The sequence below is a fragment of the Cebus imitator genome, unplaced genomic scaffold, assembly GCF_001604975.1.
Source record: "Cebus imitator isolate Cc_AM_T3 unplaced genomic scaffold, Cebus_imitator-1.0 Scaffold595, whole genome shotgun sequence".
NCBI classification, from domain to species: Eukaryota; Metazoa; Chordata; class Mammalia; order Primates; family Cebidae; genus Cebus; species Cebus imitator.
Genome location: NW_016107910.1, coordinates 318,945 through 331,278, shown reverse-complemented (window position 1 = coordinate 331,278; position 12,334 = coordinate 318,945). Strand labels below are relative to the sequence as shown.

The 12,334-nt window shown below is 31.2% G+C and overlaps 1 protein-coding gene across 1 annotated transcript in view; it reads right to left on the bottom strand.

Annotated features, from left to right (window-relative positions):
* The window catches only part of RPS6KA6 (ribosomal protein S6 kinase A6), a 129,834-nt gene that overhangs the window by 31,250 nt on the left and 86,250 nt on the right, over nt 1–12,334 (bottom strand). The window contains 4 exon segments of the mRNA XM_017516582.2: nt 2,643–2,760; nt 4,312–4,388; nt 8,807–8,968; nt 11,257–11,431. Of these exon segments, the coding sequence (XP_017372071.1) occupies nt 2,643–2,760; nt 4,312–4,388; nt 8,807–8,968; nt 11,257–11,431 (532 nt within the window).

Genomic DNA, 12,334 nt, shown 5'->3' with positions numbered 1-12,334 from the left:
GAGTGCTTACTTCCAACTGTGTGATCAATTTTAAAGTAAAGGCCAAGCGGCAATAAAAAGAATGCATATTCTGTTGTTTTTTGGAGAAGAGTTCCAAAGATACCTATCAGGTCTACTTGATACAGGGCTGAGTTCAAGTCCTAAATATTTCTGTTAACTGCCTTGATAATTTGTGTAATATATCACAGGGGTATTAAAGTCTCCCACTATTATTGTGTGGGAGTCTAAGTCTTTTTGAAGGTCTCTAATAACTTGCTTTATGACTCTGGATGCTTCTGTATTGGGTGCATATATACGTAGGATAGTTAGCTCTCCTTGTTGAATTAAATCCTTATCAATTTTGTAATGCCCTTCTTTGCCTTTTATCTTTGTTTTTGGTTTTCGGTTTTGTTTTGTTACATGTATTTGTCAGAAACGAGGATTGCAACCCCTGATTTTTTTCTGTTTTCTGTTTTCCTCCATCCTTTTGAGTCTATGTGTGTCTTTGCAGATGAGATGGGTCTTTTAAAGCCTGCAGGCCAATGGGTCTCGACTATCCAGCTTCCCATTCTGTGTCATTTAGTTGAGGAATTTATTCTATTTACATTTAAGTTTAATATTGTTATGTGTAAATTTGATCTTGTCATTATGATGCTAGTTGGTTATCTGGCATATTGTTTATGTGGTTGATTCATAGTGCAACTGCTCTTTGTATTTAAATGTGTTTTTGTAGTGGCTGGTACCGGTTTTTCCTTTCCATATTTAGTGCTTCCTTCAGGGGCTCTTGCAAGGAAGGCCTGGTGGTGATGAATTATTTTACTCATTTGAAAGAGACCTTATTTCTTGTTTGCTTGTGAAATTCTGGGTTGGAAATTCTTTTTTTTAAAGAATGTTAAATATTAGGGCTCAAGCTCTTTTGGCTTGTAGGGTTTCCATGGAGAGGTCTTCTGTTAGTCTGATGAGTTTTCTTCTGTAGGTGACCTGGCCTTGTCTCTCTGGGTACCCTTAACATTTTATCTTTCATTTCAACCTCAGAGAATCAGATGGTATGTGGCTTGTGGTTGATCTTCCAGTGGAGTATATTACTTGGGTTCTCTGTATCTCCTAAATTTGAATGTTGGTGTTTCTTGCTAGGATGGACAAATTCTACTGGATAACATCCTAAAGTGTGTTTTCCAACTCGGTTCATTCTCCTCATCTCGGTTCATTCTCCCCATCTCTTTCTGGTACCCCAATCAGTTGGAGACTTGGTATTTCTGGTTCTAGATCCTTGAGGAATCACCACACTGTTTTTTACAATGTTTTAACTAGTTTACATTCCCTTCAACAGTTTAAAAGCATTCCTATTTCTCCACAGCCTCACCAGCACCTGTTGTTTCTTCTACTTTTCCTCTACTGTGCTCCCATTACTATTTTGTATGTACTTTATTAGAGCACTTATCACATTCTGCCTAGTCATATATTCACGTGGGTACATTTTTGTTCTTCACACTTAGGGAGCCTTAAATGTCATATTTATTTTTGCATTTCCTGTATCATCTAGCATAATGTTCCTTCTACTACACCACAAAGCATATTCGTACTAAGGTTAATATCCCAACACAATCCCTTGTCTATTTTTCTAATGTTTAAAAGTTAATGACAAATACCTGGTTTAGTTATTCTGACAATGATCAGGATGCTGGACTTACTTTGCAATGTATTCTACAAACTGGTACAAATTGGCTAGTACTCTTGACATAATTAGCATATATTAACTATAAGCAATTACTTTTGTCATAAAATATGTTCTATTTCAAATGGTAGCGTAAAAACTTTAGGGATCTATAAGCCACATGGTGACAAGTGTTGAGTTTTCATTTTAAAACTTAAAATTTAAAAATCTTAAATGTAAGAAATGAGTTTTCAAGCCTGGATCAACTATTTCTTTCCCAAAATAAATAAGGCCAATTATGCTGAAACATCACTAATATGGCAGCTACTAGACACATGTGGCTATTAAGTTCATATTCACATGTCTATAAGTATAAAATACACCCTACATTTTGAAGACTCAATATGAAAAAATATAGAATATCTAATATTTTATATTGATTAGTTGTTGAAGTAATATTTTGGTATATCAGATTAAATGACATATATTAAATTTAATTTTACTTAAAAACATTTTAATGTGGCTACTAGAAATTTTAAAATATGTATTTGCATTGCATCATATTTCTGTTAGACCATTCTAAGCCATCAGTAATGAATATCCAGGTGCTACAGATACATAGTACATTCATTCTCTAAGAATAAGTTAGCATTAGAAAAATTGCCTACATAATCAAGTCAATTTATGTGCTAAAAGAAAATGAGATGGACATATATGGTAAATCTAGAAATAAACTTTAATTGGCTTTAAATATATACTGTTCCCCAAATTTAAATTTTTGGTTTTGGTTAATACAGAAACTATTCCCTGCACATACATAAATTGATCAGAAAGAAGGGTGGCCCAGAAACATAACAAAATCAAAAGTTATCTTTTGTACCTTGTTCAATTCACTCATAGATTACATATGACACCATTAGATACTCTGCAAATAAACACTAAGCTATAACTTAAGGATTTTAGCAATTTAATATGAATGCAACAAAACAAAACATATTATAATTTATACCTTTGCTCCGTCTGAAATATTGTCCCAGTTTCCACCACTCAAAGAGAACTTTCCATTGCCTATACGCAGCAATATCTCTTCAGGAGTATCATTGGGGCCATTAGCAAATGGAGTGTAGCTATTAATAAAATAGATTTTAATAGACACTACAGGCTAACATATCCAATAATGAAAGAGATACAAATATTTACTACATGCAAATATTGACTTCAGCGAGTAAGACTATCATCTTGCATTTGCTTTCGCTGTTAATGTCAAATTTTATATTTCAAAGCATATATTTAACCCTAATAAATTCTTTAATAAAACAGAGAATCTTGCCTACATCAATAGTTTTTCATCTTTGATCAGCTAATCAATGTAAAATAAAATAAAGGTGTCTTTTCATACAAAGCTTCAGTCTTAAAACTAGATAACACTAAAAAATACATGTTTTCTATTATTCCAGGTATAGGTTAGCAAACAAATACACCTAATATGAAGAAAATGTTAATTTCATATATTCATAATGCATTTATTGCCTTGTTTTGATTTATTCATTAACATTTCATCATTAGTATCAGTGGAAATGGTTATCAATACATTTATTAATATTTATGAAACTTGGTTAAATATTTATATCAACATAAAACTCCATAGTCATTACATTTATTAGGTAGATCAATCATACAGATTAATTGCATTTAATATGCAAACTTTAGCTACCTTAACTTCAGTCTTTACTGTGCTCTATAATATTTTGCATAAATTTGTAATATCTAAAAGTATATGAAATACACTGACATATGTAATTATCATCAAGCCATTAAACAATTTAGAGTCAACATTTTTATCACACATTTACAGAGCTCTTGGTATATCAAGCATATTTAAGTTATACTAAATGTACTCTTTAAAATAGTATGTCTAAGTACACTATAATTACTTTCTAAACTTCGCCATTTTCTCTATCACAACTCTCTTAGAACAATTTCTACAGCCATAAGTGTTCACTTCTAAATAAAAGTACTACTCAATATTAAGAGTAAAATAGTACTTTTATTATTTGTAAAGTATCAACATTAACATAGTCCAATTGTTTTACATTTGTTTTGAGCTTTTCTTTATCCTTTCAAAGGACGGTAGCTGTGTGTGTTTCTGCAGTTTAGTATTGTTACTATTTAGATTTGCACAATCTTACTAAATCTCTAGTGCCAAAATAGTTATGTTACATGGGTATACACATGCCATGCAGCAAACCACCACCTTGGCACATGTATACCTATCTAACAAACCTTCAGGATCCACACATGTACCCCAGAACTTAAAGTATAATAAATAAATTTTTAAAAAATCAACTCAATGTCAACAAGTTCAGTGGGCAAGTTGTTGGTGAACATGCAATTATTTTATGATTAAATAGTTTCAAGGTCAAAAGAGAAATGCAATTTATTTCTAAAAGTTTTAGTTCTGGTTGACAACTGCCTTTTAAAATTATTATATCTTAACTGTGCTTCATTATACACCTTGCTTTATGTTTTTTTTAATTTTATAAGTAACAGCATTAATATTTTGAAATGTAAATGGCATTTTTCTTAAAGACATTTTTATCTATTCCATTTCTAGATGAAGATATACAGATGAAATTCAAAGAACAACACTAATGCTTTTGAATATATAAGTTTCTTACCCAGCCAACATTGTGTAAAAAAGGACTCCTAAACTCCAAATATCACAAGCAGCATCATATCCCTGTTGCATAAGAACCTAAGAAAGAAATATTCATTATATGGTGTTACTAGATATAAACCAAATTTTCTCCCAAATAATTTGTTTTACTTCTAATAATCTCATAAAAGTTCATAATATAAAAACTTCAAACATTTCATGCACTTGTAGTAAAGACATAATCCCTAACACCTCAATGAGCTTTCTCTCCTCCTCTTAGGAAACCAAATATAGAGAAATCTAAACTTAAGATTAGTATGCACAGAGATTTTAATGTATACTATACACAGTACTGAGGCTTTTAATTATGTCACTGATTCTATAAGGTAAATAATATTCCAATTTTGAAGATGAGGAAACTAAAATGAATATTAAGTAACTTACCCCACATTACAAAACTAATAAGTAGTAGAACAGGAAATATTAGTAGAGCCTGCTTTTAATATCTATAACTGCCTCTTTACTATATAAGATATGGCAAGATAATATATGATCTCACAAAAGCGGAATGAATTTATATTTTACCATACAAGGCCAATGCCTTGAAAAGAGCAGTATACTTCTAGACCACAAGTACACATTTAATATATGCTGAATGCTTCATTAATTTTTCACACAACAATTTAGGAAGCTGGTTTTTGGGGTCAGTGTTAATACAAATCAAAAATGTTTGTTACATATTCATGTGAGATTTAGCTACAAAGTTAATAGAGTTCATTAGAAAAATAAAGAGATGAAACAAGGCCATTTTCTTTTAATTCAGAAAAACAAGCCCACTGCTAAAGCCCCTAGGCATAGGAATAAAATAGAAACGTTATTAATGCATTAAGGCAGGGTATTACATAACCACAAGCATGAACTTCTCATCTATAAAAGGCTAAAAATATTAGTGTTTGGCTTTGACAACTGCCAAACATGAATAATGAGTATGTAACTAACTTAAAATTTGAAATGTGTTTTTTTCCTAGTCTTAGTGTATTTATAAAAATACACATATGTACAAAACTAAGAGAGTAAAGAGCATATCAAAATACATAATTGTTTTAAGGAAATAATACAAGTAGGGAACTATAAAATACTTAACAAATAACAACATATAGCTAAACCACTCACATCATTGTAAACATTAAGTTGGCATACTCTTCTACTGATTTTATTCCCTTATCTCTTTATTTTTCTCATCACATCTTACAGTTCCAGGTATCATCATATTTTCCCTGATTCCCTTATGAAGCTTTTTAAAGCTTCCCAAATGATTCAATGTATAGCTAAGGTTGAGGGCCATTGCTTAGAAATGAGTTGGACAGGTGAGAGTTAATCAGCAAGTCAGCTATAGGTACATATACGCCTACAACCTTCCTAGTTATGAGGATACACTTACGCAGGTGTCGTCACATTGCTTAATTAGGGCCACACATGAAAAGCCTGTTTTAGATAAAGAAGAAACAGTCCACTTTTTTTTTTCCTAGAGTTAGTCTTAATGCCCTTATAAAAGTGAGCATATAATCGTAAAAGAAACAATGCAGAATGGTAGAATGAATGAAAGTACAGAGGGTGTGTTTCACACCTTTTTACTTGCATCAAATACAAAGATAGAAGTCACAATTAAAATAATCAATGCCGTAACTCTCTGTCTCATTTGGCTTCCCAAATCAGCAGAAAGTAACATACACAGAGCTCCTCATTCCTGTTGCTCAAATCAGTTAACATTTGGGGCAAACCATATGACAGCCCAGAGAAAGAGCAGAGCAGAGTTAACTTCAAAATTAGTTTATAAAAAGCTGCAGACACAATATCCCTCAACTTTTTTGTAAGCTCCATTAATTCAGGAACATTCTTTAACCTCAATAGGCTTATAATATTAGTTGAAAAATACAACAGAGTGGAATTGCCATTAACAAAGAATAAAATATTTTAGAGATATATTCACTTTTGCAGCATAGGTATAATAGAAAAGCACATCTACCTAATAAATGCTAAGAGGTTGATCAAACTGATGCATACTTTAAAAACTAAAAGAATATTCTTTCCTTATTGTTAAGCTAAAATTGCAATAATCAGTGTAGTTCTTAGCAAAAAAGAACTCTTTATGCACTGTGAAATAGTGAATGTATACTCCACAAAATGCCATTTTTTACTGAAAGGCCTGCACCAATACTTGAATCTTTCCAATTCTAGTTTAAAAAAGAATGCATTTTTATATTTTACTAATACTTTTTGAAATTTTAGAAACAAACCTCCCTAAAAGTACTCTCTGGTTCATTAATGACAATTTACAAATAAATTATTGATTTCTAGAATAGGCTTTATCACTCAAAAATAAAACTTTCCAAGTATTTTGAAAATACAAATATTAGTCAAAGACAGTTTAAGCACTAGTTACAGAGAAGTGGTCTCCACATGCCCACCTGAAAACCTTCACTATTACAATAGTAAAAGTGTCTTACTACAGTGTACAGCTGTTTGGGAAAAAAAACATCAATGGGCTGTATTCTACTTTCTGGGATTGCTTACCTAACCATTAATTTAAAACTGTTTACCTAACCATTAACCTAAACACAGACATGTTATATATTTTTCACTTTAATGTCTGTTTTTGAGAAGTTCATGTGGGACATATTCAGTTCTAACTTTTTTCCAGTGAGAAGTTTCCATAATACTAAGCAGTTTAGGTCTACAAGATTAAGTCAATATTAAAAATTTGACTATTAAAATGCTGATTTTATACTCTGCTCTTTTGTCTACTGCACAAATCTATTACAATATTTATGATGATCTCTATGATGATTATATATGCTATACATAACAGAAGAGCACTATCTCAAATATTCTGTCCTCTTATCCTATAAAACTACTGAAGTGGCATTGATAACTGCTGAAGCCTGCAGCCGTCAGCCCAAAAGTCTGTTCTGATGGTACTGAGTTTTCATTGCTCTGGATGCGTAAGTTGTATGTCAGGTACAGCTGGGCCCAGCCAGCTTGAGTCACTCTTGTACAAGATACTTTCTTCTGTCTTGTGAATGCACTTGATAATTTAAAAATAAAAATACTTGTTTCTCAAAACAAAACAAAACAAAACCAAAGAAACACCTACTGCAATATCCTAAAAAAGGCTAGTATTTTTTTTATGTCCAGGCTATTATCTCATACATCTTAGGGCAGTACAATTTCTTGTAACAGATAAAAACTTGTATATTATTCTATGAATTTTATTAAAATACAGATTAAATAACATTATCTGGATATATACATAATTTCTTTTTAGGCAAATATCTTATCATATAAAGCCTATAAAACAGAAGTTCTGCCTGTTCTTCAATATCAGTATAGTATTTTCTATATTTCTATTTTCATTATTAGGAAAGTTATTTTTATAGTAGCTGCTTTAAAATATAGATTGATTTATATTAAAGTACAAATGATTTATTATTAATATATATGATGTGCAATATTTCCCTGAAAAAGCTAACATTTGATATGAGTAAAATCATAAAATATATAGAAGATAGGAATTCTTCTCAAATTATTTTACTCTGCTTCTCCTTTGATTTGACATAGGTTTTTCAAATCTGAGGAGTTTCAGGTATTTTGATTTTTGTTGAATATGCAATAACATGTCAGTTAGCATTATCCATAACATATAAGAACAGTTACTGACTTAACAAAGAAAGCCCATAAAGAACTTACATGGTCAATGCCATCTCTTGATTCATTTTTCACCAATTTCACTTTCACTGCTATGGAAATTGCCACTGTCAAAGCTCCCATCCCCATGGTTAGAATGAAAGTTACAGTTTCCCAAATGTGAAATCTGTACCAGAGCCTCCCCTTTCCTGACTCTTCTCCCTAAGAGCATCACCTTTCTTGACACTTAACCCTATGATTTAGGTATAAATATTATTTTCCAAGAAAAATCCCTATGGCTTACAAAAACCCCTGTAAGCCTATTTTCTCTGGGAGTTATAAGTTCCTAAAGACAATCGAGGATGGCACTGACATTATATGTTATTTATAATGCTCATCGATATAAATTACCTAATATTCAGTACAATTTAACATACCGGATGAATCTATCCTATCTTTGTTATTAAGTGAATGCTGGGTCTTGAATAAATCATTGAAGTACCTCGAGCCACAGTTTCCTCACTTAGAATACATAATATGGTAAATATCTTTACCATACCTCCCAACTCTAAAATGGTATGATTCTGAAATTAGTATATAACCCAACAGAATAGAATAGCCTGATTATTACATTCTGGTTGGCTTTAGATGCTAGTTACCAGTGTGAATATTTATATTAGGGGCTATGAGAATTCACTGATTTAAAGAACTTTATAACTGAAAAAGGACAAGATAATAGCTTTTATCTGTCTACCATAACATACACATGGTATCATATAGATTCAACTAAAGGAAAAGAATGAAAGGCAAATGCTGAAGTTTTTAAGGAATACCTCAGGTGCAACAAAGTTTGCAGTGTAGCATGGAGTTAAGAGAAGTCCATTTTCTCCTCGAAGTTGTTTTGCAAACCCAAAATCACATATCCTGATTGAATCTGCACTGGCTGATTCATCCATATATAAAATATTACTAGGTTTAAGATCACGATGAACAACCTTGAATATAAAGGAAAAAAGCATTATATCTATATAGTAAACTAAATATCTGAGAAATAAAACATTTCATTATATTTCCAGAAAAAGAAACTTTCCAAATTACAAAATTTTAAAAATGAAATTTTGCTTAAGCTTAAGAGCCTAAAATATACATAAGAAAGTATCTCTGTCAGATAGATGCTCCAGTTTCTATTCAAGCCACCAGTTTTTTGTTAACCTTTTCTAATCTCAATATATCTAGGCTCAATTCTCAGATCCAATTTTGGATATGCAATAATTTATATCACTTAGCATTACACATGACATATAAGAACAGCTCCTGACTTACAAACTAAACTAAGTTTGGACTGAGTCCATAATGGACTAAGGCCCTACTCAACACCCACCTTCTTATAGTAAACAAACATAAAACCTGGATATAATACAAAAATCAACTATATGAAGGTGCTGGAGAATGAACAGAAGCAGATATACTCTGATAAGGAGTATATACTTTGTTAAAGGAGGAAACACAGGACACTATACAAGGAGGTTTCCATATCTGTGGCTTTTAGCCTGGGGTTAAGTACAGTGCCTATGGCACACAGTGGTGGTAAAGACATGTGGAAAAACCCAGTCCTTCTGGCTTAGAGGACTAGATAGGAGATGCTGGAAAACTGAATGCTGAGTAGAGGAATATTATAAAGGAAAGAGCCGGAACTGACCCTTGAATCAAAATATGTGGAACAGGATCAAAACAGTTTGTATAAAGTCAAATAATATGAACAAAAACCAGAGCTGCTGCCCCCAAAACTAGTTTTCAGTTCAAGCCCAGCCAAGAAAATTGACCACTTAAAACAAATGAAACAATAATAACCATTGGAGAAAAATAATGGAATACAAAAATCTCTATAACTGATTATCATAATGCTTAGGACGTAATTCAGCATTATTTGATATACAAAGAACCAAGAAAATGGAACACAGTCTTAAGAAAATCAATAAATTCTGATTCCAAGATGAACCAAACTAAAACTAACAGATAAGGATTTTAAAGTGACTATCATAATGATCCTCAATAAAGTAAAACAGAACATGCTTTAAATGCATTAAATTCTCAGGAAAAAAAAAGGGAAGTCTAGCAGAAAAACAGAAACAATAAAGAAGAACCAAATAAAATACATAACTGGAAAAAATGCTAAAGTTCCCCCAAGTGATATGTTGCCTGCTAGTACTATCTACTTCATGTAAGTTACCCTCACTTTTAGTCAGAGTTGACTATGCTAAAGCTCTTTAAGGACGGGAATCAGGTCTCACTCATGTTTGAATCTACACCACCTTTTACAATGCCTGGCATGTAGAAATTCTCAATATGTGTCTTATTAATTTAGTTAATTGATGTGAAGGTTTATAAATAATAAAGAAGAGATGCCTATGATTCTTTTCTCAAAAATTTTTGTCATGCTTTACTTTATAGAGTATTGGGTGTTGGTAAAGACAATCAAAGAATTAAATTATTAAAAAGATACTGCTTTAGCATTATATATTTCAAAGTACTGACAATCCACTTTATTAAACCACACACATAACTGAGTACTAGTTTATTTTTTATTTATTATAAGAGGGGCTCATGTAGAGTTTTTATTGTGTCAATTCTAAATTGTCATTTTTAATTTGCTTATTAAGTTGGTATATATCCAATATTACAATTGATTCAAATTTAAATTTTTGAATTACTTGCTATTTTGTTTCTTTATGTAGCTATATATACTAAAAGCTGCCTTTTCTGTAACTCAGTTCATTTGTCTTCTTTATGAAAGGACAGGAAGCAAAATAATAAGTCTTTCCCTTAACCACAAAATTTAATATAGTAATATTTCAAATGTTTAGAATACACATTTCGTACTGTATTTAGGGGAGGAGCTGGCAAGGTTCAATATATATGTTAGATAACTTGAACTTTATATATTAGGTAACTTGAATAATAGTCATCATATGTCTTTGGTTAATCCTTTTATGCTTAACTTTTAAGTCTAAACAAGTTTCATAATTTCAAAGTCAAAGTTAGGTACATTTATATAATTCAAACCACTTTTAAAATGAATATGCTATTAAATCAGGCCCAACGGGCAGACAGAAAATAATCATTTCCTAAATCCATAATTTTCACTACATTTGTGAGTTCTATTAGGATATTCTCTATTAAAATATATATGAATAAAAGCAATTTATCTTAGGTACATCATCTCCTATATTTTTATGAAGATATAGGTCCCAGAATAGAAAGAAAAAATTTAATTACAACTTACTCCTTGACAATGAAGATAGTCAACTGTCTTACTTATTACATACAGTATATCACTAGCCTCCCGTTCTGAGAAACATTTTTGTTTGAGAATACGATCAAGTAACTCTCCTCCTTTCATTAAATCCGTAACAAGGTAAACATATCTACCATCATCAAAGACCTACAAAAGAATGCAGTGTTAAAATATTATTATTTATAATTACAATTCTATAATGCTTAAATTATATTTTAATTATATTTACTTTTCTACTAAACCTCCCTCCAGCATTAAAAAAAAACTCCTTTATTGTTAATGCACTACAGGCTGTAGTAAAAGTTGAATTGGCTAAAAAACCACCTTCACAGTCCCATGAAACCATATGAAACACATAATTTTATTATCTTTTGAAATTATAGGTTGCAGTTCATTAAAGAATATAAACTAAAAAACAGAACTCTATGCCTCTCAAATGACATCTATCTCATTTTTTACTGTATTATAGCTACTTCTCTTCCCTAAACGTAGGCTTCTTTCTGAAAGTAAATATATCATTTATTTTGTATACCCTTCCCTCAGTCCATTATCTGATGTGGTATCTTAAATATTTGTTGAACTCCAATCAAGGAAAATAAATAATAAAAGTATTTATGCACTTTTCACTCTGGGCATGTAAGACACACACACACACACACACACACAGTAGTTTAAAGATTACAAATCAAAGTACATATCATTTTCTGACACAAATTGATCAAGGTGATGGTTGATTGGTCTGTCTTCTCCAAAGAGAAAAGAACATTATCTCCTTATGTGAAAAGTTAGCATTCAGTAACATATTAATATGAGTTATATATTCATTTTACAAAACCATAGATTAATACCATTTCACTTAAAGAACATTCCATAATGCTATAGCCAATTATTATACAATCAAGAAAGCAAAATCTTCAAGAATTTGGCAGATTCCCAATATCCTGTATCTTTTGTACTGATGGCACTACAGAATAATACATGGTGTTAGCTACAATGTCAACTAGTTAACCAGTCAGAATATATTCAAGTAATCAGGATATTCTCATTTACCAATCGTCATAGTTTT